Raw genomic sequence first — 25,187 nt, 5'->3', positions numbered from 1 at the left:
AAAAACTTGTATAAATTTATTGAGATAATTATTTATAAATTATTGAGATATTATGAGATAAATACAAATTACCTTTGGCCTCTACAATTATAAGAAATGCTCAAAGTGGTGGCCATGAGCTTCCAGACGTTTATTAGTGAACTGCTGCTTGGGTAACCTTGGTCATTAAGATTGCTGCACATGCATTTTCAATTTCTTCTCCAAGGGCTGGCAGGGTAGTGGGTTTTCTGTGATACATAGCATCCCGTAGGGTCCCACATACAAGGTTGAGAAAATACTGTACTATTTTTCTTTTCCTGAAGTATGTATACTTTTTTGCCCATGTATATGAATGTCATTTAGAGACAGGGAGATGAATACCAAAAGAAATAGTGAAAGAATTCAAAGTGATTGTAAATTGGTAACTGGAAATGGAAAAGGATAGAGAAATGGCTGGTTATTTCCTTGTTATTGTTGTTGTTTGTTTTTGAGACAGGGTGTTGGTATGTAGCCCAGGCTGGCCTCCAATTCATGATCCTCCTCCCTCAGCCTCCCTAGTGCTGGGATTATAGGTGCGAGCGCCACTGTGCCCAGCTGTTTTTCTTAATATGTTTTGTAGGATTGTCTCTTTAGTAAGTATAAGATTGCTTAAAATACAATATATGTGGACATATATAAAATTTAACAAATCAAAGCTGTGAATTCATATTCTCTAGTACTGGGAAGAAAGAATCACAGATTTGTCATATGTCATTTCTGAAGTATAACTCTTTATCTGCCCTCTCAATTCTCTCACTCAGAATAGAGCAGACTTTTTACAGCTTGTTTAGCTGCTTGCACTTACCCAACTGGAGTTCCTGCAAAGGATTCTTCTTCAAATATAATAGGAAATAAAAGGATATGGGGCAATATTCAGAATAAAGATCTGCATGGAGTTTCACAAACTAACCCCTCTTCTCTCCCAACTCCCTGTCTTCTCTTCAGAGCACAGAGCCATCATGGAAGCTGCCTTTGTGTACGGGACTGCGTACCAATTTGTCTTAACCACAGAAATAGCCCTTCTGGAAAGTATCGGGTAGGTATAAGAGGCCTATGGTAACGATTTTGTTTTATGTTCACTTATGTCACATTCTCAGTCAACATTTCCATGATACTCTCGCAGCATGGGCTTACCTGAAGGAATCCCACGCAGATGTGAATTTACAAGTGAAACCTGAAATGCCCTTCATTGCTCTCATCTGCTGTAACAGGATGTACAGGAGATATACAGATACAGTGTCAGACTGAGATGAATAGGACAGGACGGATCAGCCGCAAGGTGGGATCCCATGAGTGGCCACATGAGGTATCCTAGAAATAGCTTTCCCCAGGGATCAGGTAGCAGGTAAGATAACCGCTTTCAGAGCAAAGCTCCAGAAATTCTTTGTGAGAATTATTTTTTTAATTAAAAATTTTTATTAGTACATATTTTTAATACAGAATAGTGACATTTGTTTTGGGGAATTGTACATATATCTTGATCGCTTTCAATCCCTTTTCTTTCTTCCCACCCCCTTCAATTCCCTTCTCTATCTTAGAGTTTACTTTCTAATCTTCTCTTCGTGATTTTATTCATTTATATATATTTTAAATTTCTCATATAAAAGAATGGATGCAATATTTAACTTTCTTAATCTGGCTTATTTCACTTAGCAGAATGGTCTCTGGTTTCATTTACTTTCCTACAAATGACATGATTTTATTCTTTTTTTGTGTGTAAGAATATTCATGACAGCTTTATTCTAATAGCCTCAAACTTAAGACATCCCAGGTATCCATCTATGGGACAAACTAAAATATTCATATGAAGGAACAAATGACTGAATTCTGAAAAACACAAAGCTTCCCCCAAAATATATACTATTGGATGTTCTAAAATGAAGAGGATTAACCTTTAGTGGAATGATAAAAGATCAGAAACTTGGTCATGAGGCTAATTGCGTGAGGTCCTTTCATTTCCTCATAAAACTATAGGCTACCAAGTACTACCAAGAACTCTCTGCTCTCCAACCTCACACCCATCTGTAGTTCTGTGCCCATCTCAAAGGAAAGGATGTCACCACCCTCGCCAGAGGGAGCGGGCCTCCATGTTGAAAAATGCAGACTCTAACCAAACTTCTTGGGCATATTGGTTTTCCCAAATCTTGGTTTTCTCCCTTCTTCAACGCTGGCACCAGCAGCCCCCGCCACTTGGGCGCGTTCTCCTCACTGAAAACCTCTGCAGGGCAGCTGCTGGGCCTGCATGGTGCCCCCGGGGTGCCTTTGGGTGGGTGGTGGGCGGAGGGGCAGCGGTGGCTGGCCGGGACCCTCGAGAAGGCGAGCTCGGAGCAGGGCCACAGGGCCACGCCCGCGCACGGCCACTCGCCCGTACACACTGGTTTCGGACAGCGATACCGCACCCTGCCCTGGGGCCAGGCCCCGCCCCCGGCACCTGAGTGCAGCCCCAGCGGAGGAGCAGAGGGCAGAGGGCCAGGTCCCGAGGGAGGGGCACGACCAAGGTGGGGGCCAGGGGACCTCCGGTGCAGTGCCGGAGCTTCCTACTAGCGAATTCGATTTTATTCTTTATGGCTGAATAATATTCCATTATGTACACTTGCCACATTTTCTTTATTCATTTGTTGACAAGTATCTAGGCTGTTTCCAGGGCTTATCTATTATGAATTATGCCATTGGAAACATGGGTATGCATGTATCACTACAATATGATGTCTTCAATTTTTTTTAAGAATATAACCAGGAGTGGTATGGCTAGTCAAATGGTATTTCCACTTTTTCTTTTGAGGAATCTTCATACTTATTTTCTTAGTGGCAGCACTAGTTTACATTCCTCACCAGCCTTCATTGCCTTCTGTGTTCTTGATGATAGCCATTCTGACTGGGATGAAATGGAATCTCCATGTAGTTTTGTTTTGTGTTTTCCTGATCTCTAAAGATGTTGAACATATTTTCACATAGTTATTGATCACTTGTACTTCATTTGAGAAGTGTCCAGTTTATTCACTAATTTTTTATTAGGTCGTTTGAGTGTTAATTATTTTTGAATTCTTTTTCTAGTCAACATATTTGTCGTTTGTCAGAAAAGTAGCTAGCAAAAATCTCCCATTCTGTAAGTTGTCTGTTCACTCTGCTGATTGTTTCCTTTGGTGTGCAAAAGCTTTTTATTTTGATGTAATTTCATTTGTTGACTCTTAATATTATTTTCTGTGCTAGTAGAGTTCTATTGAAGAAGTCCTTCCTATACCTGTAGCTTCAAATATTTCCCCTAATTTTCTTCCAGCAGTTTCAAAGTTTCTGTTTTTATATTTAGGACTTTGATTCATTCTGATTTGATTTCAGCACAGCATGAGAGAAAGGGCTCTAATTTCAATTTTCTGTAAGCAGATATCCAGTTTTTCAGGACCATTTGTTAAAAAGGCTGTATTTTCTCCAATTTATGTTTTTGGCTCTCTTGTCAACAATCAGATGGCTGAAGGTGCATGGGTTTGTTTTTCTGTTTTCTGTTCTCTTCCATTCATCTACATGTCTTTTTTTGTGTCAGTACCATGTTTTTGTTACTCTACCTTTGTAGTGTAACTTGGAATCTGGTATTATGATGTCTCTAGCTTAGCTCTTTTTACTCAGGATTGCTTTGGCTATTCTGGGTCTTCTTTTTGATTCTGTATGAAATTTAGGATTATTTTTTTCTAGTTCTCTGAAGAATATCATTGGAATTTTCATGGGGATTGCATTGAGTCCATAGATGTCTTTTGGTAATGTGGCCATTTTACGTTTTATTTTATTTATTTCTTTACCATTTATGTAACTTTTTTATTAGCATATGTTTGTGATACATAATAATTATGTTATTTTGGGGGATTGGTATATATATATAAAATCTTGATCATTTTTGATCTCCTTTATCTCTCAACATTCTTTCTCACCCTTCTCAAGTTCCCCTTCCCAATTTCCAAAAAAAACTACCTTCCCATTCCTACCATCACTTTTAAATTTTCCTCTTGAAATTACTTATATTTTGGTTTTCTCATGTAAGAGAAAACATGCCATATTTAACTTTCTATGTCTGTTTGATTTCACTTAACATTATGGTCTCAAGAGCCATTTATTTTCCTACAGATTTATCATTCTTTATCCTCCATGGTGTATATACATCATGTTCTCCTTCATTCATCTGTTCATGGGTATCTAGGCCATTTTCATAATTTACCTGTTGTGAATTGCACTACTGTCAACACGGGTATGCATGTATCACGGTAATATGCTAACTTTGTCATTCTTTTGGGAAAATACCTGGAAAAGTATAGCTGGGTCAAATGGATTTCTCTGACTTCAGTGTTTTGAGGAATCTCCAGAGAGTGGTTACACTAGTTTACATTTCAACCAAGAATGTAGAAGGATTCCTTCTTTCTCACATCCTTGACAGTATTAGTTGCTTTTTGAGTCCTTGGTGATAGCCATTCCAACTGCAGTAAGACGGAATCTCAGTGTTGTTTTGATTTGCATTTTTCTAATGGCCAAAGATGGTGAACATTTTTTTACATGCTTCTTGATATATGACCGTTTTAATGATACTAATTCTGCCAATTCAAAAACAAGGGATGTCTTTGCATTTTCTAATATCCGCTTCAGTTTTTTCTTCAGAGTTTTGTAGTTTTCATTACAGAAGTTTCAGTGTTTATTTTTCTTGTCCATCTTCTAGATTACAATTCTAGATAAAAGCCTACTTTCCAGTGTTTTTGGCTGGGCATTCTCTAGTTAAATTTTCTCTTTCCTTTAATACTTAAGGACACAAGCAATAACCAGTGCATTTTAAGACTAAATTTGACTTCAAACTGCCCTTCAGGAAAGTTAATTCAAAGGAAGGCAAAATGGTAATTAACCTTTTAATGCCATGTGTCAGCTTTTAATGAGCCTTACTGACCTCTCAGGACATAGTAGCTGTTTGTTACACTGTACATAATTGTTTATGGCCCAGATATTTTACGACTCTGAGTATTTGGAAGCTGATGATACACAGAAAACTGATGAGGTGAAGTGATTTGAGGGTCAGGGTAAGCAGAGAAGAAAGTTCTTACGGAGAAGTTATATTTTTATTGCTATGCCATTAACCTGCATTCTTCTTTCCAGTATTCTCTCCTTATTGGCATTCTGCTGGTTTTCTCATTATGACTTAAAAATTTAATGCATGCTGTTTGTATGGAAAATGTATTTCTAACAGTGTGAGAATTATACTAACCATAAATCTTTGCTGTAAGTAGTCACTGAGTCACAGACACAAAAGAGCAGCAGTTAGAGCCAGTCACTTTGCTGCTCTCAGTGTGTACCTGCTTCCCATCCTGGCATGGAGGAAGCCTTGCCTGCCCACCCCCACCCCCATTGGAGAGTAAAGCATGGTATTGTTTTGGAAGGTTTCTTTTTTTTTGCTTTTTCCCATTTTTAAAATGGGAATTGAAAATACAGTTATGTTGTTTTGTTTACTTTTGAACATACTGTATTGGGGATGTCTGAATTATCATTTCTTCATGAATAACAAGATAATGAGGAATCATACTGCGACCTGATATGACTGGGTAGGACTGCGTGTTCTAAATACAGTGGTCATATGACATTCCTTCTGAAGAAAATGGTTAGATAGAGTGGTTTTCTTCTAATGGAGGTGAGGTTGAACGTTTGCCTGCTTACTTGCTTGCTTTCTCTCTTTCTTTCTCTTTCTTTCTTTCTTTCTTTTTTTCTTTCTTTCTTTTCTTTCATTTGTTCATTCTATTCAGCTGATATTTATTGAATACTTGATAGGTGCTAGGCATTATTCTGGTTTCTGGGGCTATACCACTGGATAAGATTAGTATGTTGATTACTATATCATGTTAGGCCTGAGTTTGAAATTATGTATCAGTTAAGGATGTATAAGATGGATAATAAAGGCGGTAGCATGCAGTAGAGACACCAGTACTTTCTGCATATTGTCAGAACACCTTTCCATATTCCTTTTTAAATTTAAAACATTTTTATTGGTACAGGATTTAGTGCATGTAGGTAACACGTCTTAATTTTTTTGTCCCCTTCCTGCCCCTCCCATTTCCATATTCCTTTTTAAAGGATCTGTGTAGGTCAAGAATGGTATTACCCTTCACTCCACATGTATCAGTGAGTTAAATCAGAAGGTGGGCCCCTGACCTAAGGTTATAAATCCACTGCTGAGCAAATGGGATCCTCTCTCTTAGGAGTCTTGGATTTGGTGTGAAGAAACTGGAGTCTACAATTATCTAGAGCTGTCTTACTCACAGGAATTTTTGCCCAATTTTGGGAAAAGCAGCGAAGTGTCTTCAGAGAATGAGTTGGAAGCTGAAAAGTGTTAGTGACAAAATGAACGCCCCTGAACTCTTGCTGTTTGGGTCTGTGTACAGAATTTATAGATTTCTATCACTATTTGAATTTTCTGATCATTATTTGAATTTTCCTTGTATTCTGTGAGATACTCTTCTAAACTTGCCCTAAGTTCTCTTCACTTTGGCTTCTGTAACCTGCAAGCAGGTGATCCCTGATTAAAGAACTTTCCAACATGAGACATCAGTGTGGACAGAGACTTTAATATGAAGTCCAGTCTTCACTGGGGTCGTCTGTGCTCAGAATTTTTCTTAGCATGACGTGACTATTTGGAGTTCCCCTCCAAAAGTTACGTACTGCCCGTGAGCCTTTGGTACATTATTGCTTTTATTTGAAAGGCCCTTTTTTCCTGTCTTCTGGGAGAATCCACTCTCTCCTTTTGTTTTTTAAGTTTTTGATTTTTCTTTCTTTCCTTCCTTTTCCTTCCCAACCTGAGACAGAATGAGGTATTTCTTTGTTCCTCATAACATTTTGTACATTATAGCACTAATAAACTACAATTTGTTTTACTATGTCTTCTTTAGTTTAGTCCTTCAAAGATTTGAATTGTCCTATTTATCTTTATCTCTTGTGTTTAACACAGGGTCCAAAAAACAGTTGGCATTAAGTATATCTTTAAGTGATTATTTCTCTAATCATTTCTAATTAAATTTGAAATCAGCAAACCTTGAATATTCAGTTTAAGCATGTCTCAAGAATTAGAATAGTATTTTAAAGATAAAATTTTGTATTTGTCAAACTCTACTAATGCCATATGGAAATTTTTAAAATGTTATTTTAATTTTGACAAACCTTATTCCCACTATAAGTTTGTCTTTGTGTTCTCATAGTGGAGGAAATGCCAGAACTTGAATTATAAGCAATATTTGCTGAGCTTTGTAGTACTTTAGATATTAACTCACAGATTCCCACAAACTATTACATGGTTTTTATTTTAAGGCCTGTTTAGGTTAAACTTTATTCAAAACAGCTTTGGGCTTCAATTAAAACTAGAAAATTCATATAGAATAGCTCTAGAAAAGCAACTATATTTAAACATATCTCATTGTCCACAAGATTACATCCTTTTATTGAAACACAGTTATGTAGGGCTACATATAACTTAACTGAGAAATTACCATATAAAAAAGTTCAGGGAGAAAATTACCTACATGACTCATATGATTTGTTCAGATATTAAGGTTAATCTTTAATATTCTATAGCCTGTTTCTTGGCCCAAGTTTATTTAGTTTTAATTTTATAATCTTACTAAAACAATAATTCAAAAGCAGGAGACTTAATTGTTACATCTTTTGGGATGGTAGAAGAATCACATAGTGACCTTCATTAAGTGGATGTCCCTGATTTTTAATTTGCAGCTCAGAGGATATAGAACGTGCACATCTCTACTTTTTTCATTGTAATCTCATCTCAGACTTGACCCAGCAATGTAGAAGAACACTAATGCGACAGCCTCTGACGACATTGAACATTCATGCGTTTGTTAAGACAATGAAAGCACCTCTGTTGGTATGTGTCTTATTTTAATAGACTAGATAACTTGCACATAAGATGTATTGCATTTTTATTCACAGATGTGTTTTACTTAGATGAGTTATATGTTTTCGCTTTTCCTTGAACATATTTCTTGGATTGTGAGATTTAGGAGTAGTTCTTTATTAAAGACAGAATAGATGATAGACGCTTCTTGTTTTTTGTTTTTTGGTACCAAGGATTGAACTCAGGACCTTGCGGTTGTGAGGCAGGCGCTGTGCTACTGAGCTAAATCCCTGGCCCAAGATGCTTCTTAAAATGACATTTTAATGCCTTGATTTATTATTTCGTAGCATTATATAAGTGAAATATTCTATGGTAGTTAAAATGAACTCTGAGACTTTATGAGTGCTCACATATCACAAAGATCATATTGTAGCTGAGAAAAGATCTCCTTTTTAAATGCTTTGATCATTGTATTAAAACTTGGTATATATTGCACCATAGGATTTCTGGTGTCGTTTCCTCAGCATCAGCCCCAAAGAACTTCAGAGACTCACTAGATGGTGGTGATCAAGTACTTTTCTCTGAAAGGGTAAGGGCTTGTCTTGAACATGGATAAGACCTTTAAGTAGATTTTGTCACTTAGTAATTTTTAAAAAAATAAAAGGCTGCGTGCATATTGTAAACAGTGCAGCAAAGTATAAAGAAAAAAATTTAAGACATTGCCCAGTCCCAACACTCAGGAAGTAGTGCTTGGATGACCATTACACTAGTCATCTCTGCACCTGTGTAGATACATACAGATAGCAGGATACACTGATGCACGGACCTGTCTTACTTAGTGCTACCAAATTTGATAGACGAAAACAATGCGAAAGTAGAGGGATTATGGACTTTTGACTGATGAATGTCTTGCCGTCACTAAAGGTTCTTCAGGAAATACTGTCTGAAGTGTTGAAAATTACTGTATTGTGAAAATCACTAAGAAATTAATCATTTTTAAAACTTCATATTTTCATTTTAGGATTAGCTTTGAAAGATGAAATCAGCTTCATACATTTATTTTCATCTCTTTTGCCTTTCTGATTTTTGTTAGTATTGTGTTATTTTTACACTTTTCGGGTCTATAATGTTTATATTCTGTTTTATAACCATAATTCGCACTTTTTAAAAAGGTTTGCTTCTACATTTAAATAAATTCAGAGCTTAATTCCTTAGTTCTTTATTTTAAGTAAGCTTTTCTTTAGTTGGATTTTGGTTTTGAAGATTTCTTTTCTTTTCTTTTCTTTTCGGTACTGTGGATTGAACTCAGGACCTTGCGCTTGCGAGGCAGGTGGCAGCACCATTAAGCTAAATCCCCGGCCCAAGGCTTCTTTTCTTTTTAAAGAACATGGTCTATAGATCTCTTTTCTTTCAAAAGAAGCAGCCTGCATCTTATTTCCATGGAAAGAATCACTGCCGAACTTACTTGGATGACCCATTTGAGAGAAGGGGCTATGGGGAGACAATTCGCTGTACAGTTCTTCACCGTGTCTTTCTAGTTTCATTTCCTTCTCTTCAAATAGTTAGGTATTATTAAAAATTCTCAGGATTTTCCCTGCACATCAGTAGGGAGCAGGATAATAACTTGTTGCAAACTTGGTAAAAATCTGTCTTTTGTTTTTCGGTTTTTTTCCTTTGTATTCTGGCTTGAAATTGCTCCTTGCCTAAAGTTTCTGCTCATGTACTTTCTTTTGCTGTTTTAAAACTAGTTTTTTTTTTAAGGGATGGAGTTTCCTCTGATTTTTTTTGCTTTATGACAGTTACTTGAATTATATAATAATAGTTTTGAAATTAAAAAACTAAAACTTTGGAGACTTCATAATAACTTGGGATTCAATGAAATGCAGCTTTACCTGAAAGCTTGACATGACAAAAAAAATTTAAGGGCCCTATTTATATTGTATACTCTGTGAATAACAGCTCCTAAAATATACATTTTATAAACTATAATGTGAATGGGGCTCCCTGGGGTTGTGTAATGTAGGTGATCCTGCTCATGCAGCAGGAGTATTAAATGGTCAAAGTGTGAAGGGGGGTTTGTTTCAACACTCTCACAAAATGATACTTAAGTATCTTTGTTTTTAAATCCCCCTAACACACACAACTAGGGAACTAGGATGTAGGATTCAGGCAGAGTTTCTAGAAACTAATATAGGTAGGAATGGCCAATAGCATGAGGCTAAGAAGGATCTAAATAGCAAGATTAACATGTTCCTGCCAGCTTGAGCCATCAGTGGTACACCCATGTGCATGACTATCTCCTCAGGCAGTTTGTACCACCCAATGGGACTGTCCTATGCTGCCCAGTGGGTCAGCCATGCAGGTACTATTGGTGGTTCTCTGCTGCCTGGCAGTGAGACATACACATTTACTGCTCCATCGAGAACATGTTAAAGATCAGTGTCCGATTGGAGAGGTGAGAAGAATCCAGATCTTGGTGTCAGCATAGAAGGACTTATCAGAGAGAGGCAAAGAAACACATTAGTGCTCTTTCTCTGAGTGGCAGAGATCAGGTGAGTACAAAGTACAGAAAAGGAGACAAAGCTTGAAAACATTCCTTGACACTTGGTGGGGTGGCTAAGGTCTAATTTTGTGGGATTAGGAAGATATTAAATAGTTCTGAGGTAGTTGGTCACTTTTATATTTTGGTACTTAAACATTTGGCTATACCATTGTTTAAGGTTATTTTATTTATTTATTTATTTTTCCAGGACTGGAGATCGAACTCAGGACCTTGTGCTTGCAACGCAGGTGCAGTGCCACTGAGCTAATTCCCCGGCCCTAGGTTAATTTTGTTCTTAAGGAATACTTGAGGTTAAACAAAGCACGGTCAAATACTTTTATAGAAAACACCCCATAGACCAAAATTTGATGTTATAGTATTATACATTTTGATGACGTAATGAACCAGAAAATCATAGAAATCCTGGAAGTTAGTACCTAAATTTGATGACTTCTTAAGATTCTTACCTACAAGACTTGTTAGCTGTTGACCTGAATTACTGTTTTTTAGCTTTTGTTCTTCTTTCATTGATGCTCATTCCTGTTTCGCACCACTGTTAACCATTCCTCCTGTGTCATTTTCCACACCAATCCATATACAAGCCTTTGAGGTTCAGTCATGGTTAGGTATTTATATGGTTAGTAAGATCTTACACAAAGGAGCCTAGCTGGACCTGGTGGCACACAGCTGTAATCTCAGCACTCAGGAGGCCATCCTGGGCTACATTGTGAGTTTAAGCCCAGCCTGGAATATATAGTGAGGCACCATCTCAGACAAAACAAAGCAAAAAAGAAAACAAACACCCAAATAAAAAAACCCAGCCTGTACTCATGAGTTCAGGATCTGAAATAATTTGATGTGTTTACGTCAAAAGCTTGTTAATAAGCCAACAAAAATAGAAAGTAGGATTCAGACTTTTTTGTAAACTGTTTTGTGTGTTATCCTATGAGTCCCAGCTAAACTTAAGGGAATTAGGCAAGACTTGTTCATGAGGGGGCATGGCAATCAAGGAAGCCACCATATATAAGTATAGGATTCTGTCTGGAAAATAATTTTTTAATCTTAAATAACTGGAAAGTTTGTGAGAATGCATTTTCCTGTGTATCTAGTTTTATTCATTCTGTTCATTACTCGCTGTGCTTTTTCATTTGGGCAGCTTATGTTGTTCAGTTATGGGAAAGTTTTGTGCTTATTTCCATGATGATTTCTTCCCTTCTGTTTGCTCCCTTCCCTTTCTCTGTGACTCCTATTGTTTAGATGTTGGGCTTCTATTAGTCCTTTAGTGTTATTTATTTATTTATTATTATTATTTTTTTGGTACCAGGGATTGAACTCCGGACCTTGCGCTTGGGAGGCAGGCAGTGGAACCACTGAGCTAAATCCCCAGCCCCGCTTCAGTGTTATTTATTACCTTTTCTCTCTTTCCATCTCTCTTTGTTCTGCTTTCTAGGAGATTTTCCAAACTTTTCTTTTCAAGTCTTTTTGGGCATAATGTCTGTCCGTCTCCTTGAGGGTCTCCGTGGTGATTTTCGAACCTTTCTTCTTCCTGCATAGTCTGTTTCTCTCCCATGTTACTTATTTTTTGGTGGGTTCTGGTCACTGTCCTTCATGACAGAGCTTTCTCCCAGATGTTTATTAGTCCTTGGATGTCTGTTCATGATTGAGGATTTTAAAATTTTAATTGGAATTGGAAATTCTGAGAAGGTTGGTGGGACTTGTTCCCTTGGTCTCTGTAGGGTGATGTGACCTGGGCTACCTTTTGGGGAATCCCATGGTCATTATCTGTAGGCTCTTGTGGGTTATTCAGGATCTTGCAAAAGCCATCGTCTGATCTTGTGCTCAAGGATGGAGGTCTGGCTGCTAGCATTCTGAGAACAGTGGAGAGGGGCTTTGGGGCATCTTAGCCTTCAGTTACTTAATCATACCAATTTGGTATAGTATCCACACTCTCAACTGTGTCTGAGGTGCCCTAGACACCTGCTGGCATCCAGGGAGAATAGTTGCCTAAATTTATGGAGCTAGGAAAGGGAATCTAGGGATCTAGCTGCTTCTCAAGACCTTTGACCTGCAATGTATGTTTTTGGTCTCTTTCTCAAAAATCAAATGGCTGGAGGTGCATGGGGTTGTTTCTGTATCTTCTGTTCTATTTCATTCCCATTGGTCTACATGTCTGTTTTTTGTGCCAGTACCATGTTTTTGTCACTATAGGTTTGTAGTATAACCTGAAGTCTGGTATTATGATGCCTTCCACTTTGCTTTTTTTTGCTCACAATTGACCAAATTAAAAAATAGGCAAGTGAGCTAAATAGACACTTCTCAGAAATGTAGTACAAGTGGTCAATAAGAATATGAAAAATGTTTATTATCTGTAGCCATCAGAGAAGTACAAATCAAAATTACTTTTGAAATTCCATCTTATCCCGAACACAAAAAACAATGAATGCTGCCAAGGATGTAGCAAAAGGAACCTTCCTACATTGTTGGTGAGAATGCATACTGGTACAGTCACTACAGAAATCAGTATGGAGAGTGCCCCAAAAACTAAAAATAGAAATACCATTTGACCCAGCCATACCTCTCCTAGGTTTGTTTGTTTGTTTGTTTTTTGAGATAGGGTTTCACTTTGTAGTTCAGTCTGGCCCTGAACTCATGGTGTAGCTCAGGCTGGCCTTGAACTTGGGGCAATCCTCCTGCCTCTGGCTCCCAAGTGCTGGGATTACAAGCATGAGCCCCTCTCCTAGGTATATTTCTGATAAAATTAAAGATACCACATTTTAGTGATATATGCATGCCCATGTCTATACCAGTACAATTCACGGTAGCTAAACATTGGAAGCAACCTAGATGCCAGTCAGCAGACGGTTGGATGAAGAAATTGTGGTATATATACACAGTGGAATATTATCCAGCTAAAAGAAGAATGAATTCATTGTAGGAAAGTGGGTGGAACTTGAGATCATTATGGTAAGCAAAGTAAGTAAGACCCAGGAAGTTAAATATTACATATTTTCTCTTGTATTAGAAACCTAAAATATAAGTAAATGAATAAAATAAAGGAGAGATGATAGGAAACTAGAAGGTGGGCTTTCAAAGATAGGGAAGGGGTTCTGGGGGAGAGGGTGAACGGATTGAAAAATGACCAAGATGTTATATGCAGGTACAAGTTCCCCAAAACAAACATCACTTTTCTTCTGTATTACAAACATGCACTTAAAAAAATAAAGAAGCTTTAACCTGTTCCTTCTCATTTTAGAGCCTTCCTGGCATTTTTTCTATATATAAGACAGTTCCTGAGCTGTTTTAGGGTTATGTTGTTAAAATTGAGTCATTTCTTAGCTTTTTCTCTCACTGCTCAGGGTCTTGCTTCCTACCAAGACCATGTCACTCTTCTGTATTCCAGCCTCCAAATATTGCTGCCTCTTGTTTTTTTCTTTGTTCAAATATCTTTTTAATGTCTGTGGTTTTCCTGGGATTTCTAGAGAGAGTGAAATTAGATTCATGTATCCAATTTGCTGTTTTAATTTAGATGTCCCTTATAATGTGTCATTTATTGTCTATTAAATTGTCATGAGAATATTTGTCTTATCTGTTTTATTTCCTTTGAAATACCTCTTTCAATACCACATTCTTTTATTATTTTTGTTTCCTTATAATATGCCTGTTTTTGTGGTTATAATTTTATGTTTAATTCCTTATAAAATTTCTTGGTTTTATAATGTTTACATTATGTAGGTACATGGAAGCATTAAATATAGAAAATTATGAGGTTGTTTTTATTAATGTTGAATTGACTTCAGAGTTGTTTTTGATAATGACTTTATTAATATGAATTAGGAGGATTTAAATCCAAATGTTGGAACATTTAGTGTCACACAAGGTATTTTGTTCTTTTATTTTAAATAAAGACTGAAGTTGCTGAAGATCCTCAGCAAGTTTCAACTGTTCATCTCCAACTAGGATTACCACTGGTTTTTATTGTTAGCCAAAAAGCTACATATGAAGCCGATAGAAGAACAGCAGAATGGGTTGCTTGGCGTCTTCTAGGAAAAGCTGGAGTTCTGCTCTTGTTAAGGTATCTTCCACATTGGGTAGCCACTGTATTTGCAAAACATTAGTATTTTTCTTACACTTAATATAATCTAATCACATCAAACCCTCAGATCTTGAATAGATCCCAATATTGTTAGAACTGATTGCTGAGCTAAAGTTTGTGCATTATTAGTGTGATGAATGTGGAGACTAGACAATTTGGTATGCATTTGTATGTAAAATTTCTCAAACTCACTCAATTGCAATCATTTTTCATAAACATTTTTTAGTATAAGAATTTATAGTTCTATTTTAGATTGACCTCCTGGATGACTGTTACTCTCCAAATTAGCAACATAAAACATTTATTTCCATTTCGAAAAAGGGACTCTTTGGAAGTGAACATTCCTCAGCATACCAATGTGGTCTTCAGAAGAGCAGAAAAGGTTAGTCATTTTATGTACTGGTCTGTAATGTGAGCTTACTTAAAGAAAGTACATGTGGTCCTAAACTAATACGTGTTTTTCATGGAAAAAGAAAACCTGTGAACTGGGCATGGTGGCACGCACCTGTGATCCCAGCACTCTGGGAGGTTGAGTCAGGACGATTAGAAGTTTTAACCTAGCCTGGGCAGCTTAGCTGCTTGGCAAGACCCTGTCTCAAAATTATAAAAAGTAAACAAACAAACAACCAGGCTGGCAGTGTAGCTAAATGCTAAGAACAGAATAAGCTTTTCTGTGAGTTGCATTATTAAATTCAATGCATTTCTTTTTAACTTCCTCATCAGGGCAATAATGTTGATCCTGAGACTGTATAATCCCTCTTTGTCTCTCCCTTTCCTGTATCCCTCCAGGCGGTGAGCTTGAGTGTCTCTAGTAGTACTTGTTGAACAAATAGTATTACAGACATATTACTACAAGCCTTATAATGTATAATAAAAGTTACAATAAAAGTATCATGGGGCCGGGGATTTAGCTCAGTGGTTTCGCCACCTGCTGCGCAAGCACAAGGACCCGAGTTCGATCCCCGGTACCAAAAAAAAAATGTATCATATTCGTTCTTCAGATATTTTTTTCTCTGTTACAGTGATTAGCAAAATGGGATTCAGTGTTTATGCTTTAGAGTCATATTGCCTAGCTCAAATTCTACTTTATAACTCTGGGCAGAGTACTTCTATTCATCTCCATATTTTCTGTTATAAGATAGGGATACTAATACCTACTTTAAAGGGTTGTTGCATCAGAATACTAAATGAAATAATGTAAAGTGCTTACTTAGCTCTGGCCCCAACATTGTAAATGCTAATAAATGTTAAATAATATTCAATAAATGTTTATTAGCCACTTGCATTATTTCTAGGAAGTGCCACTGGAATTTTTGGTGTTAACTGATATTGATTCCATAATTTCTTATGTGGAAGATAATGTGGAGATGGAGGAAAATAAAGACAGTGACGTGGAAGATCCAGATTTGGGTAATAGTTGTAATGCCCGCCATCCCCCTTGTCCAAAACCCATGAGGTCAGTGAAATTTCCAGTGGATTTCCTTTCTCATAGAAAGTGTTTACATTCAAAACTTTGTGAAGAGACCTGGAGAAATTTATTTTGAAGCATATGGTATCAAGTTGATTGGGTGAAAAATGTAAGGATACTCTACTTTGTGTAGTATATGCCTGTGTTGTTGTGTCAGGGTTCTGGCTTCCGACATCTCTGTCTTTCTCTTCCAAATCAGTTCTTGCAGCCCATGTAGCCTACTCCATGTTTAAAAACTCCACTCAGAAACCACAACACATTTCATTTTTATTCTTCCTATTCAGAAATGAAGTTGTAATTAATATTTGTAGTTGTAAATGAGTCCGATTACTGGTAGTATAGTGAAAAATTTCAATAACATTTTAGTATTTCTTTTAATATTATTTCTGTTTTTTTACTGGCCTTAACTGCTTACATTTCTGAAGTATTTGCTTTTGATCTGTGTGCCTCCACGGCTGCCCTTCTCTCTGCCTGCGTTTTTCCTTTAACAGTCAGCTAGCAGCAGCTCTTCCAAGAAGCTTTAATTGTCTCTCGTATCAAGTTAGATGTCCTTTATATGTTACTGTACAGTTTTTATCAACTTTTAGTAGCATATTTACAAATTGAAAATGTGGGGGTTTTTACCATATGCACGGATGGATCTATGATCTAGCAATCTGTCAATCTGTTGATTAGTCTATCTAAATTAGCAAAAGGTTTTCACATATTCAGTATCTGTCTAATTTCATCCACTTAGGATAAAATCCAAAATTCTTGGCCCATTTGTCCTCCTTGGCCACTGTCTGTCATGCAGTTTCCTCCTGCCATTTAGTCCTTCAGCTCCACCTTGTTTTAATCATTTTTCCTTTTCTCAGCACCTACTATATGCTAAACTCTTTTATGCCTCAGAGCCTTTGCACATGTCACTCTCTTTATCTAAAACGTTCTTAATTTTCTACATAGCAGATGTTGGATTTTCCTAATCTAAATTTCCCTGTTGCAATCTCTGACTTACCTTTTACCTTCCTTCATAAACTGATAATAATTTATAGTTGTATGTGTATTTGTTGATCAGTTCATTGTCTAGCTCTTCCATGTGGTCAGAGACTACAGCTGTGATTTTACCACTTGTGTTTACCAGTGCTTGGCATACAGCAGAAGCTAAATAAACACTATCAAATATGGATGGTAGGATCTTTGGGGATTAATAATTACTACTGTGGTTAGAAACAAAATAACAGTATTCATATTATTTGTAGAGCAAAGTTAAGTGATTACTTCTGGAGTTAACTAAGCATGACATTTCTGGGTCAGAAAGCATCCTCAGGTCCTTTAAGGTAGGAAGCCATGCAATTTAGAAAATTTTCTAAATATCATACATTTTAACTAGCCAGCCAGTAGGAGTTCAGGAATTTTAGTAAAATACAAAGTTTTCAAATGTTTGCTTGTGAGAAGAGTTTAAATGCTTTTAAGTAGAAATGTATGTTCACAGCTATTTCTTTTTAAACATTTTAGATATTCAAGATGATGAAGTAGCAGAAACTGTTTACAGAGATAGGAAGAGACAGTTACCTTTGGAAGTGACCATGGAACTTACAGAAGAGACATTTCATGCGACAGTAATGGCTTCTGACAGCATTGTGCTCTTCTATGCTGGCTGTGAGTTTGAGCCTTTAGAGGAGACTGTGTTACATGGGAGGACATTTAAAGTAGATTTCACATTTTTCATTCTTTATATTGCACATTGTCATCTGACATAGCTTTTATATGTCCCACTGCACACTTCAGTATGGTTCAATCCATTTGATCCTAATGGATGAAACTGATTGTATGTTATATTATAATTTACAAATTGAAGATTAATAATTTAACTAGTATTCAACTAAATAATTTGAAAAGTATTATGATTCAAAGTAATGGTTTTTAATATATTAGCAATTATTATAGATTTAAAGGAAATATATTGCTTTTATCTTCATATGGTAGCCATTCAACTGTGTTACATGGAATACTAATGCAAAAAAATGGTTGCATTTGAAACCCTTTCAAGGAGTTGGACAGTTGAGTAATCTGCACTATTTGGAAATAGCAATTTTGGGAAAACCCATAAATCTATGTTTGTTGTTTATAATAAGTGTGGAAACTTTGGAAATACATACCTTGAAACATCTATTGAAATTTAAAAATTTTTAATACAGGGCAAGCAGTATCCATGGCCTTCCTGCAATCCTATATTGATGTGGCAGTTAAATTGAAAGGTATTATACTGTGCTATGCATGCTCATTTTTCTGATTCTGAGTTGTAGGTTTTTGTTAAACTGTGTCATACTAAAGATGTAGAAAACTACATAAAATTTCAGGTTATTAGGTTGTGTCACCAAGGTTAAATCAATAAATAAATTCAGAATATCAGAAATACCCAGAAGCATTCATTTTTATTATCTCATGGAACTGTGATTGGTAGAAACAAGAAAGCCTATGTATTAAACGTACTTCATCCCAGTTCCTCCTATTAAATACAGGAGCTAAAAATTTGACAGCTATGACCTAGTCTCATAGATTAACGGAACATGAAAGATGCCAGTGTTTTTGAAGCTATATATAGTTAAGCTCCTCATAATCTAGGCTATTTCTTAAAAGGCAAAATATTTTTATTTCATTTATTCTACAAAGCTTAATATGGTGGTAGGCAAGTAAGAATTCAAGGATTGGATTTTAAATCAAAATGTCTATGACACTGTTCCAGTAAAGACACAGGGAGAAATAGGGAGGCCTGTTAGTATGAGAAGGTAGTGATGGGTTAGGTGTGTGTAGTTTTATAGTCCTTTGAATAAAGCAGCGTATCATGTTTTGTGTCTGTAATGTGATTTTCTCCTACCCTGTTTATCTTGTAACTAGATCTGTTATGGTTAATAGCCTTATTCTTGGCTATTCTGGGAATGTTATTCACTATTTAGTTTTTGAGTTGTGTTTATACCATAAAAACAACCCAGGCCTTGCTTTCTTTTTTATTCAGTATGTTCCTTGTGAATAACAATCCTATTAGTAATTAGATGTCAGATAAATAAACTCTTCTGGAGTTCAGGGGTGGGACTTAATGTAAAAATACGTGGTACAAGTAACTATAGTGTTTTGTGTCTATACTGAAACCTATACAGGGTAAGCATCCCTTATCTGAAATACTTGGGAATATTTTGTATTTTCTCAGAATTTAGGATATTTGCATATATACAATGAGGTATCTTGGGATAGGACCCAAGTCTAATAAATACAGAGTTCATATATATATTTCATATACATACTATCCAGATGATATATTTATGAAGGTAATTTTATGTAGTATTTTTAATATACCTGGGTTTTAACTGTAATGAGGTTAGGTATAGAATTTTTCATTTGTGGTATTTAATGTTGACACTCAACAAGTTTCAGATTTTGAAGCACTTCGGATTTTGTGTTTTCAGATTAAGGATGCTCAACCTGTACTAAGACTTTGTGAATTAGGAAAATATTGTAGTACTTTGGACATTAGTCTTTCATGCTAACTGCCTGGGGAAAAGCTATTTTTCATGTCAGTTTAAGACAATGAAGAATTTTTTTGCTCAGTCACAAGGTGGCAGCAAATGTCAAATTTTTATACTTACATAGTATATGTAGCAAAGATAATCTGTTTTTTTCTTAAAATTGGGAATTCTGTTTGAAATTAATGCATCGATAAAGTATATGGATCTAATACTATAGACAGCTCAGAATAATAGACTATTCAGATTGAAATATAAGTAAATATTGAAATCATTTTATAGAAAATAAAATTTTTATATTACTTCAGTATAAGCAGCCTTATAACTTTTATTAACATGCATCAGTGTTCTTTTTCTAGATTTAAAAGTAACATCAGAGCATTCAGTTTTGTAGAGACAAAGTAATATCAATATTTTTAGCAGGGGTAGATGTGTTGAAAGTGCTTCTCAGACGGAAATAACTGGGTGTGTAATAGCACCACATTCCATGCTTAGATGGCATTGAAAGTGGTGGTCATGTGGACAGTCATGCTATATATTTCTTGATGACATAATTAAAGGATAGGAGAACTTTGTAAAGAAATGACTTAGCAGGTTTGATTTTTGGAAAGAATAAAGACTGCTCTTTGTTTAAATGCTCATATGATATTCAGGTATTGGTACATTTTTAAAAGTTTAAATTTGCTTATAAAGAAATATCAGTATACCTCCCATACATTGTCACTGAGTTGATACTATATAATGTGCTAAGCACCAGGAATCTCATGGTAACTTAGATGTTGTTTTTATTATCAGTGTTAGCACTAAATCTGAAGTGAAGAGTTATTGCCCCATGAGCTATAATCAAGAATATTTAAAATATAAAGATGAATTTTTGTTATTGAAAACTTTTGGCAGTAAAATAGTACATTTTACAATTTGCATCGTCAAGTTACACTTAAGAGTATATCCTAAACTGATATGGAGATTTCTTATTTGATCTAAACTAAGGTTTGTTTCTTATTAGAATTTATTTCTTTTGGTAGCTAGATTGTTAAGATTGAAAAAGAAGTAAATATTGAAACCATTTTACAGAAAAGAAATAAACATTTTAAAATAGTAACTCCCCTATAAGCAGCTTTATAACTTTTTATTATTGTTCTATTTTTTAATCTCATTTCACTCTGATTTATATATTCTAGAGAAGTTTAACATGTTTTATTATAGAAAAAGTAGGAGTTTCTGCATTGGATTCTATTCTGCATTGTTTTAAACTGAAAAGAAATGCAGTGTTTAACTGGGGATGGGTTTCTGAAGCCCTAGATGATTTTCACGTATGCCATTTATGCTCATTAAAGGTGCCAGTGCAAGGATTGGTATAAATGTTGAGAATAATGATGTGTGAAACAGACACAGTCCTTTCTTTCAAGGACCTCTCCTGGTAGAGAGAGACATTGATCAGATAACCTCGCGAATGAGTACACAGTCACACACAGAGATAAGGAAAGTAGCATAGTTTTGTGAGAGGATGTATCAGAGAAGGCTTGGAAGTAGACAAACTTCATGAGACAGACCTAACTGCAAAGCTGGGATGTGGGGAACTGTGCCAAGACAGGGTTGGGAGTGTGCTGACACCAGGACAGATGTGAGTTTTGAAAAGATAACTGGTGTTATTGTAGAGAAATTGAATTCAAGGAAGTGAACTAGAAACCTATTGTAGTTACTTAGTAGAAATGCGGCACAGGACTGGAAGTAAAGAGAAATGAACAGTAATCACAGATGTTTAAAATTTAAGGTAAAATTAAAAAGATATACTAATTGATTAGACATGGGAGCCCTAGGAATGAGGAGGCATGAAAAAGGATGATTTGTTTTCTGAGTTGCACAAGAGTAGCAGCCTTCACCAGTAGACCCAGGAAAGAAACCATGTTTGGTTTTAGACATTGTAATTCCATCGGGGATCAGAGAAGGTTATTAAGGATACACAGGTTTGAAACTTCAGGGAGGAGTTGGGGCCAAAGGTACAGACTGAGGATTCATTAGATTACTGATGGTTACTGACATTGTCTGGGAACTGAGTGTAGAGCAAGAAAGTTTAAGCAGAGCCTTGAAGAACTCCCAACTCCACTAACAGAAAACTCTCCAAAAAGGACTAAAAAGAGAAGCTAGAGAGGTAAGAAAAAAAGCTAATGGGGGCAAGGTGTAACAAAAAATCAGAAGAAAAGTCTTTCAGCAGAAATCTTTGATACTGAGAGGTTAAATAAAATAAGAGCAGGATAGGAAGATAATATTGAACATTCTGAGCAGATGGCTGCACTAATATGTATTTTTAAATGTGCATTTTTCTTTAATTCAGGCACGTCCACTATGCTTCTTACTAGAATAAACTGTGCAGACTGGTCTGGTGTATGTACTAAGCAAAATGTTACTGAATTTCCTGCTGTAAAGATGTACAAGAAGGGTGAGAATCCAGTATCTTATGCTGGTATGTTAGGAACCGAAGATCTCCTAAAGTTTATCCAGCTGTAAGTATTCAGCTTCACAGCAAAATTTCTAAATTTGGGGGTCTGTAGAGTTTCTAATTCTCATACTTTGTTCGTAAACTTTGAATAGGTGACAGAGTTTACTGGAATTGATCAGAGTAAATATTCATAAGAGTATGTATATTCAATCAGTTTTGGGAAAATAGTTATTTTGTTTAATGAAACTGGTTTTTAAAAAGTATTTAATTGTTTTTATTTTGTCAAAATTTATCTTGTATAATAAATTGATAAATTCAAATGTTTTTAGCAACTTGAAAAATTTATTTAAAAATTAATTTTTAATATAGTTATATATTCATCCAGCAACAGGATTTCGTGTCCAGTGAGCATAACATCTATCCAAGAAGTAGAAGAATATTTAAATGGGGAATTGTATGAAGACCTGGTCACTTATTCTAGTGTATCAGTACTGGGACTGTTTAGTCCAGCCATGACAACAGGTAAGTAGAGTTGAGCTTTTAAATTATAGAACGCATAGTTAAATACTCATTGCTTCCTAATCTTTCTTCTTTTTAAAAGAATTTAAAAAATATAGAGAATTATGAGGAAAAAATTAAACTGTAAATGCTGTTAAATTTTTAATGCCATTTCACCTTTTTTCTGTACACCTATATGTTAATTACATATTTGTATATGTTCAGTGTAATTGGGCTAAAACTGTGTTATTATTTTTTATTAAAACTCTGTTGCTATTTTTATTTTATTTAACATTACATTGGTATATTTTCCCTTTTGATTAATATTCTTCATAAACATCATAGCTATATAATATTTGATTGAATGAATACATACACACTACAATTTATTTACAAAGAGTATTTATGCTGTTCTTTTTTTCCCAAATGGGAAAAACATTTTTGAGTCTTTGTGTGAATTTTGGACTACTTAAATAAGTTCCCAGTAGAATAATTTTATATCTTTTGTAAATTTTGGCAGCACTACTCATTTTTTAAATGAGGTTTGAGTGTTTTGTTTAGTGAATTAGTGTGAGGTCTTCATAGGTTGGCATTTTAAGCTTTTGTCATTGTGTTCCAATGATTTTATTCCTAGCTTGTGTGCTTTTAACTTTGCTTAGTGATAATTTATATATAGCAGTATAAAATTTTGTTTTCGAGTCTATTGATTTTTAGATTTCTTCCATTGCTTTTAGCTATAAAAATCCTTAATCTGGTTAATTTATTCACCTATATTTTTGGCTTAGCATATATTTTCTTTAATTTATATCTTTTATTCTTGCTGTAAATATTTTTCTTTTTAAAAATTGTAGGAAAATACACATAACATTTATCTTAGCTGTTTTTGGGTGTGTAGTACACTGTGTCAAGTATTCACATTGTCGTGCAGCTAATCTCCAGAACTTTTTCATTTTGCAAAAGTGAAACGCTATATCCAGTAAACTACTCCACTCCATTTCCCTCTCTTCCAGCCCCTTATAACTTCCATTCTACTTTTAGTTTATGTGCACCTGTAGCATGTGTCAGAATTTCCTTTCATTATGAGTCTGAGTAATGTGCCACTGTGTATGCATACCACATTTTCTTCATCCATCACTGAATGTTTGGGATGCTTTTGTTTCTTGGCTATTGTGAATAAGGCTGATGTAAATATAAGTATATAAATATTTCTTTGGGACTTTGTTGTATTTTTTTTGGATATATTCTCAGAAGTGGAATTGTTGGATCATATGGTAATTCTGTTTTTAAGTTTTTGAGGAACCACAGTACTATGGTCTGTACTGCGCCATTTTATATTCCTACTCACAGTGTTCAGGGGATCCAATTCTCCAATGTTCTTGCCAGCATTTGTTATTTATTTATTTTTTGGTACCATAGCAGTGATCCTCATGGGTGTGAGGTGATATCTCACTGTAGTTTTAATTTGTATTCCCCTAAAGAGCATCTCTTCTCCTTTGTTTTCTTTCCTTTCTTTTTTTGTTTTCTGTGCTTGCATGTGCATTAACAGAGGTTGAACTCAAGGCCTTTGCACTGAGCTATATCCCTAGCCTTTTTTATGTTGAAAAAGGATCTTCCTAAGTTGTGAAGACTGGGCTCAAACTTGCGATCCTCCTGCCTTCCCCTGCCTGAATGCTAGGATTGCAAGTGTGTGTCACCACTCTTGTCTGAGTATAATTTCATTATGCTTGTTGGCTATTGGAATGTCTTTGGAGAAATGCTTACTCAAGTTCTTTGCTCATTTTTTTGAACAATTGGGTTGTTTGTTTTTTTTGTTGTTGAGTTACAGAAGTTTGTTATATATTCTGGATATTCATCAGACATTTGGTTTGCAAACATTTCCTCCCATTCTGTAGGTTGCCTTTTTACTTTGTGTCCTTTGATATATATTTTTTCTTTTTAAAAAGATTTTAAACTGGACCGGGGATTTAGCTCAGTAGTTGCGGCACCTGCCTCCTAAGCACAAGGTCCCGAGTTCGATCCCTGGTACCAACCCCGCCCCCCAAAAAAAAAACCCAAAAAGATTTTAAACATTTAGATATTTTAGTTCATGATACATGTACCATGGTACATGAGGTTAGAGACCAACTTAATGTTTTCTAAATAGTTCATAATTATCATTTTTTTCTCTATTTCTCTGATTTCATTCTTGCCATGATATAAAACTACTAGTTTCTTGCCCTCTTTTTTTTTAACCTTTTATCTCTTCCAGGTGAACATTAGCCAGTTATATTTATGATCTTAACTCACTGGATGCCTGCTGCTTATTTTGTTTTACTAGTGTATGTTTAGGTTTTTATTTATTATAATTATTTTCTATATAGTGTATGCTTCTTGTATTTTCTGTGGGGCTAGAGATGTTTGTTAAAATTGTACCTGATCCTGGGCCAGGGATTTAGTTCAGTGGTTTCACCTCCTGCTGTGCAAGCACAGGGACCCGAGTTTGATCCCTGGTACCAAAAAAAAAAATGTACTTGATCCTATAAAATTAAAGACCATTTCAATGATTTTGACTGTCTTTTCTTTTTTTTTTTTTTTTTTTTTTTTTTGGTGCTGGGGATTGAAATCGGGACCTTGCTCCTGAGAGGCAGGCAGCAGAACCACTGAACTAAATCCCCAGCCCTTGACTCTTCTTGAAAGACAAAGATGTTTTTAATTTCTTTTGTGGGTTTTTTTTTCCTCTGTATGAACTTCTTATTATGGACTCAGATTATCATTATTGATGGTCTTA

At 35.6% G+C, this 25,187-nt stretch overlaps 1 protein-coding gene across 5 annotated transcripts in view; it reads left to right on the top strand.

Moving 5' to 3' along the window:
• The window catches only part of Txndc16 (thioredoxin domain containing 16), a 98,612-nt gene that overhangs the window by 56,573 nt on the left and 16,852 nt on the right, over positions 1-25,187 (top strand). For 4 of the 5 annotated variants that reach the window (XM_004835532.4, XM_004835533.4, XM_087208099.1 and 1 more), the window contains 9 exons: positions 964-1,054; positions 7,759-7,909; positions 14,327-14,493; positions 14,767-14,896; positions 15,810-15,924; positions 17,477-17,620; positions 18,160-18,219; positions 21,818-21,986; positions 22,308-22,444. In XM_004835532.4, coding sequence (XP_004835589.1) covers positions 964-1,054; positions 7,759-7,909; positions 14,327-14,493; positions 14,767-14,896; positions 15,810-15,924; positions 17,477-17,620; positions 18,160-18,219; positions 21,818-21,986; positions 22,308-22,444 — 1,164 coding nt within the window. The remainder of the gene's footprint in view (positions 1-963; positions 1,055-7,758; positions 7,910-14,326; positions 14,494-14,766; positions 14,897-15,809; positions 15,925-17,476; positions 17,621-18,159; positions 18,220-21,817; positions 21,987-22,307; positions 22,445-25,187) is intronic. The other variant, XM_004835534.4, reaches the window with a different exon arrangement.

This window comes from Heterocephalus glaber, unplaced genomic scaffold (genome assembly GCF_053883595.1).
Source record: "Heterocephalus glaber isolate CG9 unplaced genomic scaffold, H.glaber_assembly_v1.0 deba00000901, whole genome shotgun sequence".
Taxonomy (NCBI): domain Eukaryota; kingdom Metazoa; phylum Chordata; class Mammalia; order Rodentia; family Bathyergidae; genus Heterocephalus; species Heterocephalus glaber.
Note: the sequence above shows the minus strand (reverse complement) of the source record. Positions and strands in the feature narration are given on the sequence as shown.